General features: G+C 36.6%; 2 protein-coding genes and 1 long non-coding RNA gene across 3 annotated transcripts; 2 read left to right on the top strand and 1 right to left on the bottom strand.

Moving 5' to 3' along the window:
- Positions 1-23: 23 nt before the first annotated feature.
- Positions 24-1022, top strand: LOC129300493 (uncharacterized). The gene is made up of 2 exons (XR_008590784.1): positions 24-189; positions 514-1022. It is a non-coding gene; the product is annotated as an uncharacterized LOC129300493 (long non-coding RNA).
- A 1256-nt stretch (positions 1023-2278) lies between these two features.
- On the top strand, positions 2279-3882 carry LOC129300494 (dehydration-responsive element-binding protein 2D-like). The gene has a single exon (XM_054939064.1). The coding sequence runs from the start codon at positions 2501-2503 to the stop codon at positions 3266-3268; it is 768 nt and encodes a 255-aa protein (XP_054795039.1). The 5' UTR covers positions 2279-2500; the 3' UTR covers positions 3269-3882.
- A 6001-nt stretch (positions 3883-9883) lies between these two features.
- Positions 9884-12416, bottom strand: LOC129300495 (protein WALLS ARE THIN 1-like). The gene is made up of 6 exons (XM_054939065.1): positions 12126-12416; positions 11928-11990; positions 11719-11835; positions 11204-11624; positions 10793-10944; positions 9884-10344 (listed from the first exon to the last, which is right to left on the bottom strand). Exons 1-6 carry the CDS (start codon positions 12344-12346, stop codon positions 10152-10154), a joined length of 1167 nt encoding a protein of 388 aa, XP_054795040.1. The 5' UTR covers positions 12347-12416; the 3' UTR covers positions 9884-10151.
- Between the last annotated feature and the right edge of the window lie 14389 nt (positions 12417-26805).

Genomic DNA, 26805 nt, shown 5'->3' with positions numbered 1-26805 from the left:
ATGTTTCAGGCAAAGGACAGACTTCCATCATTGGCTGAAGAAATACTGAGAATTGGGAGCATTTGTACACCGGGGCCAGAACTAACCTCTGAAGCTCCAGTTCAATCATTATCCAACGAACTTGTTGTAAAGGAAAAGAAAACTAGAGGATTATTCACCACCCCTGTCCGTTGTGGGCGTTAGTGTTCTGTAAGTTCTTGATGGTTTCATTCAAAATTATGCAATATGGGATGAACATTTAGCTTCCGTAGTTCCTTAGGGATAAAGAAACAACACAATCTTCTCAGAACCCCTGTCATTTCAGAAAATGTATTCTGTTACTCACGTTTTAATCCGTGCACAAATTGAGGTTACTTCATCTATAAATGATAGAAGTTCTCCGGGGATTGTGCCAAACACATTGTGTAATATTTGCCCTTAACGCGTACACACGAGTAGCGGTTGTGCTGAAAAGCTAGAGGATTCTTTGCAGGGTAGCTTAGGTCAAAATATGTTTGATGTTGTTTCTTGCAGGAAGGGAATCATGATAGATGACATGTTAAAGGAGATAAGAAAGCTTTAAGGGAGTGCATGGATTCCACTGAAGTATCATCGGCTTTGAATTCGCCCTTGGAAATTGGGAAGTGATGTTTTGTCGAAACCGCATTGGTCGCAAATCTGGAAGTGACTACCACAGAGCAAGATGAAAAAATTGCAAATTGATTCTGGCGAACAGACCTCAAAGACTGAGGAAGCATTGCTTGTGGACCCAGATCCTCATCCGCGGATGGTTGGGAGCAACATGGCAGAGTAATTATTAGGAGCCATGAAAATGAATTGATGATACCTTTATAATAAACGGTGTTCTGTAGTTACTGTGACATCCAAGTTAATATAGTGATCAGCTTGTTACTTCCGAGTTGTGGCTGTAAATATGCAAAACATGATGCCGTGATGGAAGCGTACATGGGTGCGCCCTTTTAATGTAATTCTGAACTTCTTGATCAATTGTGAGGACAACCAATGCCATTTATTGGGATCTACATCCATCTCACAGGCTACTGTTATTAATCTGTCTTCTGCTTTAATGTCTATTGCTTTTCAACTGACATCATTTTTTTTCAATTATCTGGAGACATAGAAGATGATAGTGAAACCACATGATGTCCGATTGTGGACGGACTAAAGAGAGTGGTCCTTTCATCTTCTATCACTCAATTTAGGCTAGCCTAGAGCATTTGGATGAAACTTAAATAACTGTTAAAAGACGGGTGAGGATGTAAATGGTTCAAGGTTGGAGTTTACATCTTCTCTGCACAAATATACCCATAAATAAAATGAGAGACATTATAAGCGGAACTACAAGAACTTGTGCACTTAGAGCCTACAATATATGTTGCAACTATGACTCGTTGATTACCTCTGATCCCTGTTTGGGAAATGTTGGAGCTGTTTCACATGTTTTGTCTACTATTAGGAGCGGTGTAAACGCGACACAAAAAATATGGTATGCAATCTATCTATATAAATAACAAAAAGGGGTCGTCCATGCGTATGTTCGCCTTGTGTGTGTGTGTGTGTCATAGCGTGCTATCTATGTTGGTGTCTATCCAATCTCTCCTTGCCGTCCACCGATGCACGAAGTTTCTGGCTAAGAATTAGAGCTGTTCTGCATCGAGGACAAGGGGGATTTTGCCTTTGGAGCATGTTCCTGGAGGTTCTTTTATCAGTATATGCAAGGAGGTCAGAGAAAATATTGAGGACACTACATAATAATAGTAATGATAATGGAAATGAGAGGGAGAAACAAATACAGTGAACGTGCATAATAAGAGGGGTGGGGAAGTACATGCGCCGATCATTTTCGGTAAACTCACAGTTATGTCGCATGTGGTAGTGTGCGCCTGAGTCCATTGGATCTGGAATCCGCTCTTGCGCGCACAGAAGCCCAAGCCCTGCGATTCAACCACGTCCCACCCACTGCGTCCCTAATTGTCATGTGCGAGCTTTTGGAACCCCCGCACGTACTTATCTTCAACCGTTTCTTCCAAATCACACCGCTCCTCCGCTCGCTTAAATGCTCATTATCCACTTTTCGTTTTGGCCGAAATAAATCAAAAAAAAAAAATTACTTCCATTATCCGAACAACCGCCTCCTCCCCCTCGCCCCTTTATTTTAACACCATCATCATCATCACGATTATTATTTGGCAAAAAAGATTTTTGGCCAGCTGAGCTCACACGAAAACAAAAGGGGTGGCCAAGTGTGTAATAGAGAAATCAACAATGAGGCTGTCAGTGGACACGATCTGACTGCTTCATCGTGCCAAGTAGCAACCCAAGCCCACCTCAGCTGAGGCCACGTTTCAGGTACTTGCGTACACTAGTCTCTGCTTTCACATTATCATCTCTCTTCCTCTGCCCGCTATATAAGCACTCGCCGTCGCCCGTGTGCTTCCCTTTAAAGCCGAGCGCTTATAATTCTACAGCTGCTCGCAAGCCCCACTCCTCTTCCGCGAGAATGCTGAAATCAGGGATGGGAATCGAGGAACGAAAGCAGGTGAAACGGCCTGCCCAGGCCAGCTCCAGAAAGGGCTGTATGCGTGGCAAGGGAGGCCCCGAGAACGCCAGCTGCACCTACAAAGGCGTTCGCCAGCGGACTTGGGGCAAATGGGTCGCCGAAATCCGCGAGCCCAATCGCGGTGCTCGTCTCTGGCTCGGCACTTTCGAGACCTCCCATGAAGCTGCTCTGGCCTACGACGCCGCTGCTCGCAAGCTCTACGGATCCGAGGCCAAGCTTAACCTCCCCGACCTCTCCCTCAATTCTCACCAGCCCGATCCGCCCCATTCCTCTGCTCCCTCCCTGCAGATTCCTCAAATGGTGCCCAATCACCGGCCTGTGCCGGATCATCAGCTGCTCCACCACCCGGCCGGCCATATTCCTCCCTGGTCTTTCAACGCCGTCCCCAACGATGCTCCGATGATCTCAGTGGCTTCTCAGCAAGTTGCACCGGTGTACAGCCCTAACTCTAGCTCCAGCTCCGGCTCCACCATGTCCGTTCCCTTCAGTGCCGGGGAGAGCGTGAAGGCCATTGAGAAGGAGGAGGATTTCGGTCAATTCTGGGGGACCGTCAACGGCCTTCCTGTCCCCGAGTTCGACGATTCCATCTGGGCCGAAGCTGCCATGTCTCTGGATTTTCCCGTGATGTCTGATGCGGGCATATATGCGACTGGCAATCTGGGAGATGTGGCTCCGTGGGACTCTCTGCAGACCCCCTGGTGCATGTGATCGCCCTTCGATCGCATTTACAGACTTCATCACTGTCTATACCATCACATACCGCCATATATACCAGCATGGTTCATACACACATATAGGACGCTCTGTAAATACATATACACATGATCACTCTAGCTAGCTACTCCTGGCTAGTTACAGCCTAGAAGCATCAGTATATGTATATGTCTTATATCTCAGTCCTCTCGGGGTCGCGACGCCGTGGTTATTTCTGCACGCCGCCGTTGGCCTTTTTTCTTATTATATATTTTTATCATATATATGTAAATAGGTTTTTTAGGTTCTCTTTCTTTTTCTTTCTTTAATATTGAGTCATGTAGTTACTTTTACTTCAAGGGGTTATATATATATATATATATATATGGGAGCTAGTCTAGTGTATGGAGAGATGGTGATGAAGAAGACGGGTTCGTGGTTGTATCAGTTATATAAATCAGTCACGTGCCTTGGCCGTGTGGGCCCTTTTCTATCTATATATAATATATATTATATGTGTTCTGTGTTTCGTAAGTGAACAAGAATGCGTACATGCACTTATGAAATCAGGTTCGTCTTGTGCTGCGGAGTGCGGATGATGCTCTAATGTATTTTGAGCAGCCATGGCTTGTTTTATTTTTATTTTCCGATGTTAAAGATTCCGTCGTACATGTGTGAGATTCTAAGCCACCATTTCAAGTCAGAAGATTCTTTTTTTGTTTCGGCTTTTGATCTCGATCGAGTCGGGCCTTTTGTTTGTTTCGGGAAAAAGATAATAATAAACGAAAACGTTTATCGATCTTTCGCATCACAATTTGGTTTCGGAAATGCTAATGCACAGGAGAGGCGCGTCCAGTTAATTCTGATGTGAATTGAATTGGTGAGCGAGCTTTAAAAATAAAAATAAATATATAAAATTTGATCCTTACACTTTATGTTTGTTCTAAATCTTTGTATTTTTTTTATATTTTAAATTCTTACATTTTTATTTTTTAATATTTTAAATTCCTTTAAGATGTTTACATTTTATTTATTTAGGGACCTAAAATATTAAAAAATAAAAGTACAAAAATTTAATTAAAATATAAAAAAAGTGTAAAGACATAAATTACAAAAATTAAAAGTTATGTTTTTTCAAAAATAAATATGAATATGAATGTAATAAATGAGAAATCTGCCGCTGAAATTAATTAAATACAAATGTAATGAATGAATTTCCAGCAGAGCCGCAGAAGGACGTAGGTTATTATTTTGGTGAAAATTTGAAGAAAAGGACAGCGGAAGGCTCGTAATGATGGAAGGCATGTTCAATGTACATTGGGTTGGGACGTACGTCACCATTTTTTAAAATACGCACACAAACACTGTTCAGAAAACCGCCTGTTTGTCTTCGTCCCCGCTCTTAGAACTTGTTCGATTTTTTCTATCTTTAGTGCTTCTCTAGTTCTCTTGCTTATAGTTCACATTCCACACTCTTGCAGTTACACTGTTAAATAATCTGTGTTGGAGGAATCACATTTCCGTCCGAAATTTCCCCAATATTTATTTTGACGCCTATATATTGTCATTTTAAATAATATTCTATTCTCAAAGTTCCCACCATATAAATTCTTCTAATTCAAATCAAATTTGTTGACAAAAATAGTTAAGATGTAAATCCCCTTATTAATGTAAAGACTTTATTAGTAAACGTTTTGTAAGTATCTTTGTAATCACATTTTAAGTCTAGAGGCATGCTCTTGTCCTCATTTTTTATGATCCAACTCATTTAAATTTTTGATTATAAAAAAAAGTTAAGATGCACCGACTTCATTCAGTTTTAATACATCAACTATAAAGTTTGACGTGATATAAACGCTACTCCAAACATGCACTTCATATATTGAAAATTGAGCACGACACGTAACTCAAAAGATTATATGATTATCTTAAATGTCGCAAATGAATTGATTATTTTAAAAGTATTTAATCAAATATTTAATTTATTTATGTAATTAATGAATATAGATGGTTTTAAATTAAACATTGAATCTAGTATTTAATTTATTTATGAGTTTTTGTGATAAATTCTATATAGTTTTTTTTTACCAAAATAAATTCTATATAGTTGAATAAGCTACACACATTTGTTTTATTTTATCCATTATATAATCTCTTATTGACAGTCCATATCAATTTTTCATCGTGTAAGCTCTTTTAATTCCATCAAATATAAGTTGAAGTATTGATAGTTTGAAAAATTTTATCAAATCATTTGACATGCTAACAGAATATATGTGTGTAAGTCAACGTGACGTGCCTACCGGTATTCAATTTATAATAGATAAACTATTCTCTACAAATTATAGTTTAAATCTCCATTAATTAAGTTGAATGAACCTTAACACATTGTTATAACTATATTGGAGGCTTCTTTTATGACACTTTACCTCAAATTTTGGTCACACAAACTCTTTTAACTCCAATGTATCTGAAGTCATTTAACAAGACATTTTAATGATGTAAGAAATTAAGCAGTCGAAGGCTGTAAGCCGCCCGGTGATTTTCTCATTTGATGTTTGTTAAAAGAAACAACGCTAAACGAGGTTTTTTGTGATTGTCCCATTATCCCAGTAACATTTAATCGAACATTTGTGAGGATTGTACTCCAAGGTGATAAATTCTATGTGGAGCGGAATAAATGTTTTGTGCGTTTTATTGTTGTGCTAGTCAAATGGGTTTTAATCAATTTGACAATATAAATAATCAACCATTTCATTTGAATGAGTACTCGTATATTCTTGTTCCATGCAATCAAACAACTTTATACATGATCAGTCTAAAATCTGAGTCATAAACAATTTTTCTTTTTAAAAAAATCCCCATGTCTTTTTATCCCCGCCTCGATACGTTGCCTCAAAAACATGTGAGATCTGATTTGATTATATTCGATTCCCTAAAATAAAATTATCAAAAAATTTTTGTAGCTATATATATCGTCGAAAACAATTCGTTACATATAGGAAGTCCAACTCGCATGGCAAGGCACATATAAAAGCGAATCTCTCTCACTTACTGCTCTAGTACAGCAGTACCTATAAATGCAAGACTCCTTTTAAAATGTGCTTTTATTTTAATTATCACCTTATGTATTAGTGGATATCGAGCATTAACTATTTTTTTTTCCGTTATACATGTCTCTTGGGCGTTGAAGAGGTGCCCACATCATCAACAAGGGTAACCTTTTAAATTGGTTTAATTTTTCTGACTATTTTTTTTTTAGTATATGCAAGGTAACTAAAATAATTAACTTGTACAAAGTGTGAATTAGTGTGTTGAACTAGTCAAATGGGCCCAATTAATTCAAAACTTAGATCGATTAGACATCTCTCTCACACCAAATATCTAGTGAAGCCTTATCACACCAGTTGCTCAATTAGTTATATTGAAGAAATTCCTCGTTTCTTTAAATCACTTGAAAATTTTATCTAAAATACTTTCGATATTGATAAAACGCTTAAACATATAAAAGAAATTGAATTAAATGAATATGATCGGTGCAAAACATAAAAGTCTTCGAACATGTCTCTTATAAATGAATTCCCTCTGTTCTTTTTTCACCTTTGTATATTTTTCGACATTTTAATTTACCCCATCGATCATATAAAATCTTTTAATTTTATTTTTTAAAAATATCTAAGGCATTTTAGATATTCACAAAACACCTTAGTTTATACTTTACACAAGAGATGGAGCAAGGTGCACAAGTCGAAAAGCTTCTTCTTCACTCGAAAGGCCAGGCCTAGACAAGGAGGACAAGAGCCCAGAAAAAAGAGATTACTTTTGAAAATGGACCCATGCAAAACAAAACCAAATGTGAACCAGCGCAACTCGCTTTTTCCTTGTTGGATCCGAGCCCCTTTTTTATTATATTATAATTATAATATATAATAATACTGTTATGAAATTTAAGCGTATTAATAATAAGTATAATTTGGAGAAATAATACAATTTTCAGCGATCATCAATTCATCATAACTAGAAATTTAGCTATTAATTTATGCGCGATATACGTGAAAATAATATAATCTTTTATATGATCGAAGTAAAGAGAAAAATCAAATAAGGACATTTACATCCATTGACGAGAAATAATATTATATATATATATATATATATATTTTGTTTTTATGAAAAAAGCTTTCTCCGAATAATGAACTAACACGCACAAAATCATCCATCCATCGACAAGTAGGGTTGATAGATATAAAAGAGGGGTTAGTAACAAATGCTGCTAGACTGCAGGATGAACTTGCACAGCGCTGATTTTCAACGTGACGCTTTTATAAAATTTCGCTTGTTTCGTGCGCCGGGAGAATTTGTATGGAGCGTTTTTTAAGTCCCATCCTCCCGACATTGCTCTGTTCTAATTTGCCTTGACACTTTAGCGTTTGAATTTTTCATGGAATAGACTATTCTCCAGTTCTATTATTATTTTTGAGTGAAAGAAGTATAGAAGAGAGAGAGAGAGAGAGAGAGAGAGAGAGAGAGAGAGAGAGAGAGAGAGAGAGAGATGACGATGATGATGAGCTGTAAAAGACTCGAAGGGATATGCAGAGAGTTATGTCGTCAAATAATTAAAGACAGATATTTCGAGGCATCAAGTTGCAATGGCTAGAGAAGAATGATGAAGAAGGATAAAAGGTAAAAAAGAAGCGCGGAGATGAAAAGGCAGAGCAATTAGGAAAAGCATGGATGGACGGATGAAGCTAATTGAGGATTAATGCATGGCCTTTAATGATGATATGATATCGGGACGTGTTAATTGAATCATAATAATAAAAGCAGCAGCAGCAACACTTGATTAAATGTAATTGGCAACTTGCGGGCGTCGTTATCAGAAATAGGGAAGGGACGTGGATGGCGGGTTTGATGGAGCCGAGGGAGCAACGACGCACATGGACAGTGCAGGGCTGATTCTGCCATCTCACATCAAACTGACCCAAAACAAATTAGCAGTTGCACTTCCACATATATATTATCGCCCGGAATATTAATTTAAAACGTCAAGCGTGTGACTAAATTTGCTTGAAATTCGTGCTAAATCACGCACGGTTCATCCTTTATCAAAACATGTCTTTGAATTGTTGATAGTTAAACATCTTGTTAGGGGATCATTTGTAAGCACTGTTCAATTAACCAACTTCCAGGGGCAGTATATAACTACCTCTGATGTTTTTTCAATGTGTTATTTTCCTCTGACATTATATGTTCCATTTATTGCCAAATGCTCCTTTATTAGTTTTTTAAATTAAGATAACATTGCAGTTAAGCATGCCGTTAGATGTTCTTCTTTTTAAAAGCCAATTTATTCAATTGTCCTTCTTGATCTATTACAAATAAAATAACAGGCCTTATTTCAGAAATTAATATCAACTAGTAATTTATTTTTATCTTTCATGTAAAAAAAAAAGAAAAGAAAAGAAAAGAAAGAAGGTTGAATTATATCTTTAATTGTTTAACTTTACCTAATGTTTCATTTTGATTCCTTAATTTTATAAAATATATTTTTAATCCTTTAATAATTAGTTTTACTGCCAAAAAAAAAACATTCATTGAACTTTTAAATATTATTGATAAAACATGCTCAAATGTTAACATATTAAATTAATTTTTTTAAAAAAATAATAATTATTGAGATAAAAATAATCTCATTTAAAAATGAACTTGTTTGAAGTTAGAGGATTGAAAGAAGGTTTTATCAAATTAAAATTTTATATAAAATTAAAATAAAAAAAATGCACATCAAATAAGAAAGAAAGAGTAGGCGCTGATCACTGACCTGAAGTGATTCCCAATCAAGCTGCCTATCGTGTTTGGCCATCTTTACAAAACTGAGACCCTCGGTTGGCTCTTGATTTAGGTTGGATATGGCACGAATTGGAAAGATGTTTTGATTTTTCGATGGCATTTTAGTCTTCTGAAGCTCATTGATAATTCCAAGAACGAGTCTCCAATATAGTTTTCCAGTTTGCTCGTGGGTCACTGGAATGACTACTTGTTTGACTCCTAGGATTCCCCTCCTATCACTGATGAAATGGAAAGTGGTGAGTGCAGAATAAACCCCACACATTGGCGCAAGAAATTCCCTTCCCACATGAGCAGTGAAGATCCGCCCCGCCCAACAATTTATATATTTGCCCCCAATGGTCTCCGTTGTACTCTATCAACAATTTAAGAATTTTTAAATAAAAGTTTATATATTAATAAATTTTATTAAATATATTTAATAACTATTTTTTTAAAAAATATAAACTTTTAAAAATATCTTTTATTTAATTTAACTTACTAATATTAAATTTACACTTAAATTAACATTAAATAGAGAGAAAAATAATAATATTGAAACAAGTTTATTTAATAAAATTTTAATTTTTTAAAATTGTCTTATATTTTAAAATGATAAATTTTTTTTAAAAACATCTAATAATTTGGGGTGGAAGGAGTATTAATTATCACTGCCTTCACACAGTACCGCATTTAATTAACCCAGCAGTTTTCGTAAATCAAGCCACAAATTAACACACGATTAAAAAAGCTTGAGGGGGATTTGATTAGGTGATTTTATGCATATTGTGTGCCCCACTCGAGTGACATCAATTATATTCAATCATGTTACCTAAAGGTTCAACAACAAAATCATCTGCATTAATAACCAAAAGGAAACATATTCGTAGGCAAGCAAGTTCCCTTAATACACGAGCAAGCTTAGCTTCCCGACACAGGGAAGTAGTTTTACTACTATCCACCCTTCTTCTTCTTCTTCTTCTTCTTCTTTTTCTTCCTCTTTTCTTTTTTCTTTCCCCATATTAAAGCTATTAAATTGAGACTGCAGTTAAAAGTCAGGGCAGTCTGGGGCTCAGACATTATCCGTAGACGAAGGAAGAAGTGGCTGAGTGAGGGAGGTCTTGGAGTGGCTTGCCGGCCTGGCGGTGCCGCCGTGCTCTGCCGAGGACGCGTTCGCGAGAAGTTCCTTCGCGAACTTCTTTTCTTCGCTTTTACCCCACAGCACCAAGTATAATCCCGCTACGATCATTATGGCCCCTATGATCCTGTAACAGCAAAGGATTAAAATTAAAATAATTAAGTAAAATGAGCAGAAAAGAAACACGACATGCAGATGTAGATTGTGCATCCCCTCCAAAATCTTTAATTATTAATGTGCCTTGTCCTTTTCATTTAAAGGTTTAGCATTAGCCTTTAACACTCCGAAATCATTGAAGGCTGTTTCATCGTGAAGCCCTTCTCAGTTCTCGCCGAAAGTTCCCTAGCTGTGCCTACTTGTCGTCCAAGAGATTTCATTTGTCGTTGTTGCAAGAATTCTTAAAGTTCCAACAACCAAAATTACCCCTCGTAGCTGAACGATAAGTGGATTAAAAAAAAAAAAAAGATGAAAATATAGAAAGTCAAAGCTGTGCAGAGAAAATTGAAGGGAAAGTGCGGGGATGGTGGAGATTGAAGAATAAAGTAGAAAATTAGATGAAAGGGAGGAAGACAAACCCGCCCAAGTAGAACTCTTCGCCTAAAGCGACGGAAGCCATGATAGCGACAACGAGAGTTTGAACCGGTTGATACACTGCTACGAACACAGGGCCACCCCTGTCAATGCACCATATCTGTACAGCGAAGGCTATTCCTGATGCCACCACTCCCTAGATTATATGTATACACACACTTCATTTCTTATTTCACCCTTACAATCCACACACACCGCTATATATGTGTGTGTGTGTGTGTGTGTGTATCCAAAACATCATAAATATTATTGTATAAATGTTGAATACTCACACACACCAATTCGAGAGCCTACTATCATGCATAAATTTTTTTAAAAAAGCTAGTGACCGGCTTTGTTCCCGACGAGCACGAGCTGTGAAAGATTAGCATGTATATACTGAATTAATTACTAACCGCGTATACGATTGTGAAAACTTCTCCGCCAGAGTGAAAAACCCAAGCCTGCGAGTCTCTCTCGAAGATGAGGGCAATAACCAGAAACTGGATGAGTCCAAAGAAACAAGTGAAAGATGTGACGGAAAGGCGAGCGGGGTACTTCTTGAGAACTGGTGCTTGCAAGACTAGCCAGCCAGACCAGGACAAGCAGTGTCCGATGAGGAAGATGCAGCCGAGGGTCCAGTTTTTTGCCTTTGCATCCCCGAGCGAGGGAAATAGGGGCTTGAATGCGGACGTGGAGGTACTGTGCAGCGGGGGAGACGGGCTGTATATGGTAGGACCCTTGTATAGGGTAATCACGGTGGCACCGACAACACAGAACAAGGTTCCGATCACCTTGGCCACCCCATCTTTTCGGTTAAGCCTCACCTGCTCTATCCTGAAGAAAGTAACGTACACGTCTAATTGTTAAGGTTCACATTTATGCGATCCTTTCAGACTCCAATGAACAAGGTCAAGGAATCAGAGCTTGCCTCAGTACGGCTGCCATCAGAAAAGTGATGGCCGGGACAGAGTTCTGTATAGCCGATGCAAAGGTTGGCGACGTGTTGTCCAACCCAAGCAAGTAGAACCCTTGGTTGGCTGTAATCCTGTGTAACCAAAATTGTATTTCCATACTTTAACAACCTTTATTTAACTGGCTTGATTATTATTATTTTTAATGTACTGGGAGGATTTATACCCGACGAGAGCCAGAAGAAAAAACTGTAGGAGAAAGTTAAGGGTAAGCCCAGGCCTATCCTTCCTGAACAAAAGAGGAAGTCATTAATATTGCTAACAGACCAGTGTATCTATAGTTGGAAATATAACACACACAAAGAGATATAAAGTATAAACTATAGATAGGTGGGCAGTGAGGTAAAGAGAGCGAGGTACTGACTTTTCCATGAAGTAAGCGAAGGGAAGAAGGAGAAGCAGAGCAATGATGTTGCGGTAGACAGGGAAAACAAGCTTGCTAATGCCCATGTTAAGGGCAGCTCTGGAGACGACATGGAAGCCGGCGTAACCGAACTGCAAGGCCAACATGGCGGCGTGCAGTTGGAGACGCTCCGGGACTGAGCACCACATTCTGCGGGGGGCGGCGGAGGCCGATTCAGCCATGGTAACACAGGGCGAAAGGAAAGATAACGAAGAAGAAGCAGTTGAAGAGATGATAAGGAGAAGGAGCGAAGAGGAGGGATATAAATATAGAAGGATCCCACAGGGAGTCTAAAAAGACGTAATGTCAACTGTTGGTAGCCTTCAAAAGTTTCTGGTTGTCTCCCACATTCTGCGTTATTGACAGCACAATAACCCCCCACCGCACTTGGGTTACATACATTCTGAAAGTGAATGGAAATATCACATGTAAGATATACGACATGTAGCTGGTGGGCATAGGATTATTGAAGGTAGAACTGGAGACTGGAGAGCGCGTGGGGGACGAGGCAAACGGAACAGCTTGTGGCTTGGAAGCATGCCTTTTATGATGAAAATTTGAGAAGCAAAGGGCCGAGCCGCCATCCATAGATAGCGCGCACGAGGGGTGATGGTGGGTCTTCCCTCCACCAAAACCTCTACCCCACCCTCCCTCCAACCCCTTCCTTTTATTTATTAAAATACTCTCTCACTCAACATGGCCATGCATCTAGACTCCACTCTGTATTCTGTACTCTGTACAACTACAAACTAGTGTGCCTTTGTTTAGTAGCCTTTTTATTTTTTATTTTTTTGGGTCAATTTCTTTTTCAAAAAATTGACTTCATGATATATTCCATCCCAATCGTAGAAAAAATTGATACTAGTTCTTTTTCATAAGTCACGTATAAATATATATTATTTTTTTTAAATCTACCATTTCATTTTTTCGAGTTATTAGGTGAACAATGTAGAAGATTATATTTGAGAAAAATATTTTTAAAAATAATATGTTTAATAAAAAAATTAAAAAATTCTCAATTTGCAAAAGATATCCATTACTTAGCTAACTTTACTCAGTGCGTGTTTAATTAGTTTTCTATTGGTCAAAAATTAGTTTATTAAAATTTTATTTAACAAAAGTTAATTCAGTAAAAATCAGTTGTTGTAACAAAATTTATATTTAAATATATTTTTTAAAAATTAATTTATTAAATTAATTTGAATATATAATTATTAAAAAGAATATTGATTTTTATGATTTGTAATTTTTGTTGCAAACATGTTTCATATTAAAATTTAATCATACATTGAAAAAGTTAATAAAATGTTCTCTTGAATATACAATTATCAAAATGTTTCATATATGTTTATAAAAATATGATATTTTATATATTGGAAAAAATTTATATTAATGTACATTAATACTAATTAAAAAATAATATGATTGGTTGTAATTTAAAAGAAAAATTAACATGATTAAATGTTTAATTTAAAAATTAACAATAATACTATGTTGTGATGGAGCTCCTGATCATGGCCTCATGATATAATGACACATAGAAGAGGAGAGGCAGACCAAAAAAAAGGAGCAGAGGTAGAAGGGTAGCAAGGTAAAATAAAAAACTGGGTATACATTTTAACTCTCTTATCTATTAACTCATGTTAAATGTAAGTTCCAAAAGCTACAAATAATGACGTTTTCAAAATCCACGTTCAATTATATTTGAGATGTACTTTGAAGACGTACATTCACTTTACGTTGTTAACCCAAACGGAACCTTAGTTTGGGTGAGGTTTTTAGATGTGGAAAGGAGTGACACTCGTTTATTTGTTGATGGATTTATTACCCGCGCGGGAAATCGCCAAGGAGGACCTTACATGGATTGTGGGGCTTCCTGTTAGGAATGTAGTATGGAGAAATTTTAAGGTAAACTCAATGCGCTGCCTCATTTGTGCACTGACGAATTAAAATATGACAACTCGCAGAATTTTAATCTGAGCTGGCACTTGTTTGGCTTTATATTTATTTTATTTAATTTATATTGTTAAATTATTTTATCCCCTTTTTTATTCATAGTTCTTTCTTCTTCACAAAAGCTCCAGCCGCTAGCACCCTTCTTCGCCTGTGGTTGTCCGCCGCTGGACAAACTCATCCTCTACTTCTTTTAACTTGTCATGTTCCAGTACTTCCATAACCCCCTTATCTGCTGTTGGCGGGTTCTTGGAATTGGTTTTTGATATTTGCCTTTTCATTGTACTCTACAGCAACAACCAGGAGTGGTGAACATCCGGCGACTATTGCTGTTCGGAATGGCTCCATCACATCTCCATTTTTTGGTTTGGGCATCTGGGCGGTCAGGCGGACTTGCGATTCTGAATCAGGTGGAGGTCGCAAAGTTGCGGTTCAAGAGGAGAAGCTGCAGACAACCTAAGCGAGTCGTGAAATGGGAGACTAAGGGAGCAGTAAATATATCCCCACACTAAGTGAACAGGGCAATAGGAAGCCAAACACTATTTTTCAGCGGAAAGGGTGTTGGCAGCTGGGGTTCCTGGGTAGAAGACGATGAATGAAAAAAGGATTCAAATACAACAACAACAACAACAACAACGAGCCTTTATCCTACTAGGTGGGGTCGGCTACATGGATTGCAAGACGCCATTGTGCTCTATCATTTATTAAGCTTTTAGAAATATTATTAATTAAGAGATCACGTTCAACAACTTCCAAGAGTGTTCTCTTAGGCCTTCCTCTACCTCTCTTAATCGGACTTAAAGTTATATGTTCCACTCTTCTCACTGGTGCCTCCCTTGGTCTTCTTTGTACATGCCCAAACCATCTCAACCGATTTTCTACCATTTTTTCCTCAATAGGTGCCACCCTCACTTTTTCACGTATGTGCTCATTTCGAATTTTATCTTTACGTGTATGTCCGCACATCCATCGTAACATTCTCATCTCTGCTACTCCAACTTTATGCTCTTGCTGTCCCGTTAGAGCCCAGCATTCACTACTATATAACATTGCCGGTCTGATAGCAGTACGATAAAACTTTCCTTTAAGTTTATTAGGCACCTTACGGTCACAAATAACTCCTTTAGCTTTTCTCCAATTAAACCACCCAGCTTGAATTCTATGTGAAATATCTCCACTGATTTCGCCATCATTTTGGATAATGGCTCCCAAATATCTAAACTTTTCCACTTGAGGTATAATTTGATCTCCCAATTTCACTTCCAAATTATTTTCGAATAGTCCTTTATCAAATTTACAATATAAATATTCCGTCTTACTTCTACTCAGACGAAAACCTTTCGACTCCAATGTCCTCCTCCATAACTCAAGTTTGCAATTAACCTCTTCTCTTGTCTCTGCTATAAGAACTATATCATCCGCGAAGAGCATACATTTCGGGATTTCCTCTTGAATATGTTCCGTCAAAACATTTAAAATCAAGTTGAACAAATAAGGACTCAGAGATGATCCCTAATGTAGCCCAATCTTTATAGGAAAATCCTTTGTTTGACCACTAGGCGTTCTTATACTAGTTTTTACCCCCTCATACATATCTTGTATGGCTTTAATATAAGCAATCCGTACTCCTTTTTTTTCCAACGCTTTCCAAAGCACTTCTCTTGGTATACGGTCATAAGCTTTTTATAACGTCTATTGTCCATGTTCATGATAGATTCAACAAATTTTTACATTGGCTGTTGATGGCCTAACACAACCCTCCTCCTTTACCCGGGCTTGGGACCGGCTATAAACATAGGCGGAGTTAAAAAAAAAAAAAAAGGATTCAAATAATTCATGTAATATAAATTAAATAAATGAAGTATAAATCAAATTGTAAGTGCCATTGCAGATTAAAATTTTCCGAGGTGTTGTCTTTTGGCTGGTCAGTGTACAAATGAGATAACGCAATAGATCTGTGTAAAAATTTATCGTGTAGTACTGCGCATATTAAATTATATACGTACACAAATGCATTATACGCACATGCATCATAAAGAAAGACATATATGTAGAATAGAAAGCGCGAGACCACATTCGCCAATTTTGATTTTGAATATCCACGTACAATTTCACGCGAATAATTAGGCTAGCGCTGCTCTGGCTAAAAGCATCGACCTTAGTTCTCAGGCAGGCGAATCCTCGTAAACCCTATCCTGTATGATGGATATATAAAATCTTGTTAACGAGAATCTCTTTAATATTAGCACGAAGATCCTCCGTCACGTGGAAATTAAATGAAAAACTAGCCAGAGAAGTATTTCAATCTGTTCCCTATATAAAAATAAAACAAAATTATATAAAAAATGCAGCTACATGTTGAATACAATGTTGTATAATATATATATATATATATATAAAGTGGTGATGATAATTAATTGACGCAGAAGTGTAGTTAGGAGCAGATTGGGGGACAAAGTAGTGGAGTATGGGCAGGTGATTAAAGAAAAGAAACGAATCAAGTCCAGTGAGGTTGACAGTGATGCCAAAGCTTGCACGAAATGAGGAATGGTTGCTGATACGGGGCCCCTGGCTTTAGCAGACATGCTGCCCCCCATCCATGGAGACCGCCATCATTCTAAAATATAAAAAACTCCAAAGCAGAGAAGAATAGAATAAACTGCACTTTTGAAACTCCTCCTTATCTGACACCCCTTGCTTTATCATATGGCCTTGCGAGACAAAAGCCATAGCCACACTACCTCTTGGTCTGACCGGCCTGCGTGAACCGGAGGTCTCACACCTCACTGACCAACCCAGTTGCACTCTTAATTGCGTTTTCACATCTCTCACCCTCTTTTGGGTCGCATGAGTACCCTCCTGACAGCTATTTCTAGATTTTGTATGTGTGTCTCTCTCTCTCATCCATCTGATCTGTTTCCCCACCCCTCCTTTCTCTTCTTTTGACTCCTTTCTTCCCCTCTCTCTCTCTCTGCTTGCTCCTCCATGTGAACGTGACGAACACAAATCTAAAGGAAGAACCCACCAAAAAATTAGTTAGGGAGAGTTTTTTGAACTTATAAACCTCATATCATTTACGAGGCATCCAGACATGTGACTTGTGACAATGTTATCTCGTCAAGAGTCGACATTCCTAACGATTTTACTCCATGGCACTTTATTCGACTTTTTATAACCCTTTTTTCGTGACATCAATCTCTCAATAAAAGTATCAATGTGATGAGTAGTACAAATTTAAAAGGAGAGCTCATCTTAAAAAATTAACCTATTAAAAAGGAGAGCCCCTTGAATTTATAAACCTCACACTATTTGTGAAACTCCCTAACATGAGACTCGTAATAGTGGATTCCTGTTTAATTCATTTTTTCACTTCATCTGCATTTTCCACTTTTTAAAAATTGATAGCATCATATACTTGGTCGAGGTTTTTTTTTTTTGACCAAAAAATAAACTTGGTCGATTTAAAAGCTTCTTTGAAATCTGAAGACACTCATACTGACCATTCTGAACCGCTAGCTGCGGCTGAATATGCTGATACCCGGCCCAAAGGCGTCCCGAACATAGAGGGCAAGATGAATAAAGATAATCAGTTTTTGTTTGCTTTGCTTTTGTATTGTATATTTTCTGGCCAAGCGCGGATACAGTGAATCCAACATTTATTTGCATATTACGGAATATACCCTTGTTTAACGTATTGTTTCTTTTTGATTCAATTTCCAGTTCTTTTTCCCCTGTAAATATTACAATAATTACCGGAATAAAGAGTGCATCTAGATGTAGTTGCAAGGATCCATCGATAGAGTGAGACAGGCACCAACATTCCATGTGCACGGCACAGAGCACACGTGGAAGATGAACAGCGAGGTTGTGGTCCGAATTCGCACTAGGGTGGGATTCTGTGTATCCTGTAGGCCAAGGCCAACACCAGGGTTGGTCCTTGCATGATTAGAAGCTAAGCTATCTTTTCGCCGGCTAGAAAATCATGATTTTTTTCCTCCCACGGTTAATCGAGCGCTTAATACTGATTTTGATGCCTGTCTATAAAGCACCTTGTCGTTGATGGTGAGTACAGGGCTTAATTAACCCCTAAGGATGTCTCTGTATAATTTGGCGTGAATTAATCGTCATCCATACCTGTTGAGTTTCAATTTTGTCAATGAATGCCAGTCATAATTATGGAAAGCTGATTCAACCTTTAAATGAAAAGAAGTGGAGTATTTAAGACGTGCTCACAATAACACGCTGTTAAGCAATAAAAATTGTAGTAGTATGCTTGTTATACGTTTATATTAAAAATTAAAAAATATTTAAAAAATAGCTGCGACGGACTTGATAAATATAAATTTTACATAATTAAATTTTGTCTCTGTTAACGTACTCCTATATAACTGAAAAATTAAAATTGGTATGTTCATGATGCACCGCATGCATGGGGTACATTTTAAAGCAAATCATTGTCACGTAATTATAATGTCATATATGGTGGTCAGTCCAATACACAGCTCTTAAGCCACGATGATAAAATGTATGTTTAGTTTTACAAGCACTAAACTTATTAACACGAAACCAAACATGTTGAAAAATATTTTGACAAATTTTCAATGTGAAACCAAACATAATTTAACATGTTAGAAATGGAAATTGAAGGATGGAAAATCAAACAAATGGACGGACATTTGAATGATCTAGAGGCGCTAATTATAACTGGTCCTCCCAGGCCCGCATGATGTTGAAGTTGCACTATGGAACAAGGAGAACGTAATGCTCTTTTGACATTTTCATGATCACATCCATGGCCTCGCGCCCGCTAATCAACAGGGGATGACTTTATTTTAGGTTGGTCATATTGGTGGTTCATGTTCAGTCATTTTCAATATTGGGGGGATTATCAATTTTGGTAGGGATCATATCAGGTTGAACAAGATCTATAAATTGGGTGTAATTGATACGCATGATCTACCAACGCGTGGGCCCGCCGCATGCAAATTCCATTAATCCATTCTAATGTCGAGGCTCTTGGAGACTATGACTCTCGGATACTACACTCTCACAGACTAGTACGCTTTACCTCTTGTTTAGGCAGTTGAAAGATTTGCCACACCAAGGGATGAAAATTATGATATAGGGATGTTCTCTTTTATAAAAAGAAAGTAACGAAATTAATGGAATGCTCCTTAACCAAGGTCAGCGTATAATCAAAGACGTTCGGACAGATACATGATACATGTACATGGAAGACATCCGATCCCCCAAAACAAAAAAGAACGTGTGTGGGAGTGACACTAGGCGAACGGACTACAGGTCCGCCTGCGTAAGCTAGAGTTAATGGGTTAAAAATCCCAACCTAACCCATTTTTTGACGAGCTTACTAGCCCACAGGCTGGCCCTCAATAATTTACCAGATTTTTTAATAATTTAAAATTTATATAATATAAATATATATATATATGTATATAGTTAACATTTTAAAACAAATTAACAATTAAAAATTTGTAAATAACTAAAATAAACATAGAATTCTATTAAGCAAATTTTAGTCCACATTTCATGGAAAATTAACAACTAACAAGCATCTAAATACAACCACTATGATTTAAATTGTTTAACAGTACACTATTTAGTTCAAAATCCACTCAAACTCTAAATTAACAATAGTTTAGCTTTTAAATGAATACAATGCTCAAAATACTGCTATTAAGTCCCTGCCTTTTTTTTCTTCAACGCGTAAGAGATAAAACTTGTATATACAAAGGTATCTCTTCACCTTCCCTTTATTAACCTCATATTTACAATTTAACTAATCTTATTGGTTGTCAAACTCAAAAATCATGAATCACAGACAAATATATTAACAATTTATTTTTTTTGGTAAAGAACATGTTAACAATTTAACTAATGCTATTAGTTGTGAAACTCTCAAAACGTGAACCATATAAAACAAATTAAGCAACAATGAAGCTAACAATAATTTCATAATACAATTGTGTAAAAAGACAGAAAGTTTCATCATCTCCCCCCACTACAATGCAAACCTGTTTATTTATATATATGTTTGAGAAAAGATGAGTTTGGCCACCCACCACTCCAAATTTCTTTTAAAAAAAAATAAAAATGAGTTGGCGGGCTAGCCTATGAGTTAGGTTTAGATAGGTGTTAGAAAAATTAAATTTTTCAAATTGAATAAAAAAAAAGGTAAGCTCATTTTGCTAAATTTTTACTATTAATCACTTTCTCACTTAGGTGTGTTATCTGTCTCATTGAGAAAGAAAACTTGAATATAAACACATGTTATTTTTCTTAATAATTTATATTTGTGATTTCAATGAATAGATTTTATGAAATTAATAAATAATATATATTCAAAATACTTCCATAAAAACTAATAAATTATTGATTTACATTATATGTTAAATGTAAAGAACGAATTTGTTAAATTATAAATTATAGTTTAAAAAATATTATCATTATTATATATTTATAAAAAGATATATTGTGATTAAAAAATAAAAAAATATATTTTTTTCTAAAAAATGGCATCAGGAGAGCCAGTGTGTTTAGTATGTTAATTTTGTTGGTTAGACTAGTCCAATTTATTTTAAAAAATGAATCAATTTTTTTAATTTAACTCATTAAATTTGACAGGTTAAATGGATTAACATATAAGTTTAACTTATTTTTCGATCTTCATGTGAGAGTGAGAAAGAGATTTGAAAGGGAACGCGTGCAAGCCATGAAGCCAAGAGTTATCATTTGTCAGCAGTCATATACGCTATTAGCTTGGGTTCATCGACTACTATGTACTATGATTGTTTTCATAAATTGCACATTTAACCTCATCATCCACCGCAAAACCGTCTATTTGGAAATTAATGAACAAACGCAACTCTGCGGATACAAACACTATGCTTTGTTTATTTATTCTTTTTTCCCAATACGAATCTCTGGCACGGGTGGCAGGGAGGCTCCCCAAGATATTCCCTCGCGAACCTTTTTTACTTTCGGATTGAATTCGGCTCATCACTCCATTACTTCAATAAAGAGAAAGTTACTTTAAAGGACTTGCAGATACAAGCTTCTCATATATTTATTATTCATTATTTTAAAAGATCATGAAAATCATAGCTATATTAAAAAATCGAGAGATGACTGATTGTTATCATTATGTCCTCGTACAAAATAATTCTTCTTCCGTCTTCCTCTTGTTTTTCTGATAGACGCCCATCGTCATCATAATGCCAAATTACCAAGGTACGTTATTTTTAATTAACAATTAATTTTCTCCCTTGAAGTCAAAGACGCTTCAAACCCCCCCCCCCCCAAAAAAAAACCCCCACAATAAGATCGAGATCTTCGCTCAGGTCTTCCGAATTCACCAGCCACCATGAAACCTTCCTTGGCAGATACAGACAAAAATTAAATTAATTACCATATTTTTATCGATTTCCTTTTTTCTTTTTTCAAGGAAAGACCATTACGGACCCCGAAATCGGTCATTTCCTTAATTACCGTCATCGACACTACCCATATTTTTTTTTTAATTGGAATTAAATTATGAAATGCTCCAAATGCTAGCCTCTTCCGCTTCTTCCTCCCGCACCCACCCTTGAAATGATAACGACCGCCCCAAATAATGGTCACGTGGTGTTTGGATTAATTGATTTTTCAATTATTTTTGCTGAAATATATATATATATATATATTCGATTATTCATGGACTCAATATTAGGGTTACTTGTTTTTATGGGGATATACATAAGTGTGGGTGTGATGGTCAATTTATTATCCTTTTGATCCCCTAATATCATTACAATGTATAATCAACTTTGGTGGTTCTTCACAACAAATATACACGCGTGTAGGTATATAGTGTAATTTTCTCTTAAATAAATGCTAAATTTTACTGTTAATATCTCGAGAATGCCGACCTCTCAACGAGTTAAACTTTCGTAAGATTGCCCTAACATGGTCCTCTCCATGACCGTTGTCGGTGAGGCTAGAGTGAGTTTTGTTCATTATCGCTGAGTCCAAACTCCTACAGTATCAAATCTAAATGGCGTGTCCTTTTCTTGAAGATAAGAGGGCGTTTGTGTTTATAATGTGACCGTGCGAAACTTAGTTCCCATCCTTTGGAAAGATTCCTTTTCCTTTGCGTGATATGGTTCGTGGCACATTAATTTTTTACGATCATAGCCAGCAGCTGCGAGATAAAATCCACTATAACGTACCTTTCTGATTCTTTATTGCTTTTTCATTTTGGCGCTTTAAGCACGTAAAGGTGAGCGCACCACTCGCACCAACCCAAAAAGACTTGCCCGTCGCTATGCAAAACTGCTTTAATTAATTAACTCGTATATATCTCTTTGGTAAAATTAGTTTTCATGCTTTCATTATTAAGGATTCAACATTGGATTAGATGGGTTCATGAAAATATCGCTAACCAAGTTGCGTCTGTCGTGATCTGAGTTTGAAAAGAAAAACCTTGGCCGATGTGTAAATTAAGTTGATCCTTGATTGTTCGTTTTCAACTGCACCTTTTTGACCGTTTGATATTTCGTCATGATTTCGGTTCTGGGGTTATCTTCTCGGACGTCCATCTCGCGACAAATCTTCTTTCCAAGTCACCCTCTCTGTAGGCGTACTATTGTTCTCCTTAGCTTTCACAATTCTCTACTGCTGTTATATACTATCAATGTTAGCATCAGCCACATATATAATTATTCGCCGGGTGAACAATAAATAACCAAATAAGTTAGAGATGTTGAGTCTCAATTAATAATCAAAGGATCCTGAACTTCCTTATTACAATTCATTAGAATGTAAAAAATACGCAAAACTTAATAAAAACAAGTGTTTTTTATGTTTATTGACATGTGAAGAATTACAAGTCTAAATTGAAGTTACAAACTAATTGCTAAAATTAAAAACTAAGAGTGCAGAATGCGAGTCTTTGTTGAGTGTTAACTGTCTTTCTTCTATATTTTTATATCCTATTTATAGTGTCAGAATGATGATAGTCTTTTCCTTAAAACTTATAACATTCTGTCAAAAAATCAGGGATCCTGTGAGACTCATGGCACGGTCTTTATTCAATATTTTCCATTTTTGGCAATCGGCCCGTCTTATCGAAATACGTGAGCATGATGTCCGTAGATTCTGGAATCACTGGGATTATGTCTTTATGTGCCAACAGTCTAATATTTGCAACTAGCGGGATTTCAGCATGTTCATTCTACTTCTATTGAGCTCGAGGCCGGCCCCTTTACTTATATTCGGCTTGACTCTTCGATTTCTTAACCAAACAGCTTTGTGACCTATCGAGCGACATTTTATATTATAGCCCAAGTAACAATTAATTAATTAATTCATATTTACGTGTATGTATATTGATTGATATCTATCATAGTACACACATGTATACTTCAAACTATTTTGTTTACTGATATATCAGAGATTATGAACAGTGATGTCTAACCTTTTAAAAGGATTCTCAGTTTCACCAGTAGATATTCAGTTAATGAGTTCAAATTATCTTAACGTCAGAAGTTCATTTTATGAGGCTAAAAGTGTTTTTAGGAAATCTCTTAACATCTAATTAGTGAGTCCTATTCATTCTTCAATAAGTTACTTTCACTTTCATGCTAATGTTTTAACAACAGTATAAGCGGACATGGATGTCGTAAGATCGGTCTATGTGGGACTGGAACGTAACCAATGATACAATGCGTGTGTTTCTCTGCAATCTGGTACAAACCTGTTGTTTTGTGTGCAGTGAATAGATCATAACACATGAGAGAAGTTGTTATGTAATGATACCGAAATGCTTTTAAATATAAAGATCTGCTGTGATTTTGCCGATCTTATCTGGAAACAAAAAACAAAAAACAAAAAACCAAGTCTTAATATCAGTATCACTCGTTCATATGTATCATGCATGGCTAAAAGCCTAGAAACCTATTTATATTATCCTTGTATAAAAAGTAAATGTAAAATAATTTGTGATCAGATACATCGGAAATTGATGTGTGTCACTGATTGTTAATGAAATGCAAAATTAATAGAAAGCCAAGACTTTAATCAGTTCAATATAAGAACTTGCCTGAAGGACTCCCAATTGTTACAAGTAGATCACTAGATATCAAAAGAACCATGCACAATTAATAGGCAAATGACAACCGTGAGTGAAAACTTTCATATATTATGATTTTTCCCCCCCCACAGATCAATAAATATACATCATGAATGCATTAATTTCACTATGTATTCTTACAAAGTTGTATGCAGTTTTTGTTGTGATATTTGAAGCGGTGGGTAAAAATGACAAGTCTTACATTGCCTAAGAGAAGAGAACTAGCTCCTAGTATATATGTACTAAGGAATGAAATGGGCTTGTAAAATGAATTTAAAGAAAGAGTGAGCTTGTGCATATGAGACAGGTTTACATAGAGTAATTGCAGTTGAAAACAGTTGATTTGCCTCCCCTGTGCGAGAGTTAAAGAGGCATTGGGACATTTTTTTATTGGATTATTTTTTGCAAAAAATGAATAATTATTTATTAAAAATTGTTTATAATTTTAGCTAACTACACAACTACACACTTGTAACTGGTGCTTAATGGTGGCTTAATCTGGCATTTAGTCCCAACGTTCATGTCACGGCTTATATATAGGCTTGCATGAGTCATGTCACGGCTTATATATAGGCTTGCATGAGGGCAAAACTCTTCGCTTGGCTCTCAAGTTTTCGGGCCTTTCTTGTTAGTGTTTTTTGTTTTGTTGCCTTACTTACTTGCAGCATGAGCTTGTTTAATCATCAAGAATTGCCGATCTAACATATCGGTGTGCCGGAATAGTTTTTAAAGACAATGTGTTTAAGTATGACTCAAGCTTTAGTTTCCTACCCACCGCCAACAATTTTTGAATCTTTCCATATTGAGTAGAGTAAAACTGCAAGGGCCTGATGGATGAAGCTTGGCACTGTAACTTAGTAAACACTGGGATGTAAGAGGCAGACAAGACTTTGAGGATGCGAATTGAAGCGGGTAGACAATGGAGCCCCAGCCCCAAAGGACAGTTGGGGACACGATTGAATCAATTGAATTAATGCGTACCTGTAGCACTATCTTCATGCTCTTCCGCTAAGTCTATCGGCCTTCTGTGTATATGCTCGTATATGAATTGACTTATATATTCACGACTCGCCTCACACCGGCATTCCGCAAAGCTAATCATAAATCCACCATGCGCTAATAATTAGATATCGAATCATTTAATTAATTTGGTTCAAAAAGAAAACGCGTAATTCCAAATACTGCGGCCCGCGGACCACATGTGTAATTAGGTAAAGCAAAGACTGAGGGCCGGGGTGTAAATTAACCAGAAAGGATTCAAGGAATTTGAACTTGTAAATTGACTCTATTATTATTTGTTGGAGAGAACAGAAAGGACGCATAATAGGTGGTGTAAAGTGGCGTGTGGTACAATGATCATGGATCAATGGCTCGTGTGGTTGACGCGGAGGTTATATCCCAGCGGAACATGGCAGGAGTCCTGTCATATTCCACCTTCTCAGATCGGAACGTTCATTCAATATCTCTCTCTCTTCGTTGATTAGGCTTCTCCCTTTCGTTAATAGTAATGTTTTCTGATCTCCACGTTCATCGGAATCACCGGCTCCTACTTTGGGTGGAATAAGCCCAAGGGTCACAAACCCAACTGGGGACACACCACACCCACCATAAGGTCTACGTTAATTAAGCCCTACTCGATGAGAATTAGTAACTGGATCGATGGTATTGGAATGATCTTTAAGCATGAAAAGAAAAATGGTGGTGATTGATCAAAAGTTTTCCAAAGCTGACAAACAAGATTCCTTATGGATATGACGCATGAGACAACTCGGGCTCCCCAAGGCCTGTGACTAACTCCAGTACTACCAGATTAGTGTTCACATTCAAATATGCACTTGATGGATCTTGTCGTCTGCTTTTTAGCAATACGCATTTGGCGATCATATCAAACGTAACCGCCCAATATACGAGCCAGACTATCCCATTCCTTCCACTAGCTCTAGCCTAGTCTTTGTCATGGCGGAATAACCCTGTACAACCTAGCTACATAACAGAATCTTCCATCTACATGCCATGAATCGAATAATAAAACAATGTTATACTATTTAAAAGAGAAGGATCTTATAAAATTATACTGCTGGGATCTTCAGGGGGTCCAAAAATCAAATCATGTTTGAGATTATTAGTGAAAGTAATGTATGAAAAAAAGATTGTGCATTTGTAGAATTATATAGAACTAAGTTCTGACTAACGATAATTGAATCTAACGTGAGTAACTAATCTCTCATCATGTTTGAATTTATATTAGAAGAAATTTTTACATTTAGTTTCTAACTGTCACTTAAATATGATTGCTTTTAATAAAAAAGATATTTATACAAGATTATAAAAAAGAAAAAACTTTTAAATTGAAAGGAGACAATGGCATAACATATTATGCATGCCGACTGTGTATAAATGCTTATAATGCCTCCAATCAGTGATGCATGCAAGTTTGCACGCATGCATATATGCTATAATTATTTAGTCATGTATATTTTCTATGATATAAATAACTTCGTAGTGCGTAATAACGACATTCGTGCAATCCTCTTAATTAGATGAATGATAGTAATGATATAG

The sequence above is a fragment of the Prosopis cineraria genome, unplaced genomic scaffold, assembly GCF_029017545.1.
Source record: "Prosopis cineraria cultivar Desert tree isolate PC_DT_omini unplaced genomic scaffold, ASM2901754v1 PC1618, whole genome shotgun sequence".
Taxonomy (NCBI): domain Eukaryota; kingdom Viridiplantae; phylum Streptophyta; class Magnoliopsida; order Fabales; family Fabaceae; genus Prosopis; species Prosopis cineraria.
This window is presented reverse-complemented; position numbering and strand designations above follow the sequence as displayed.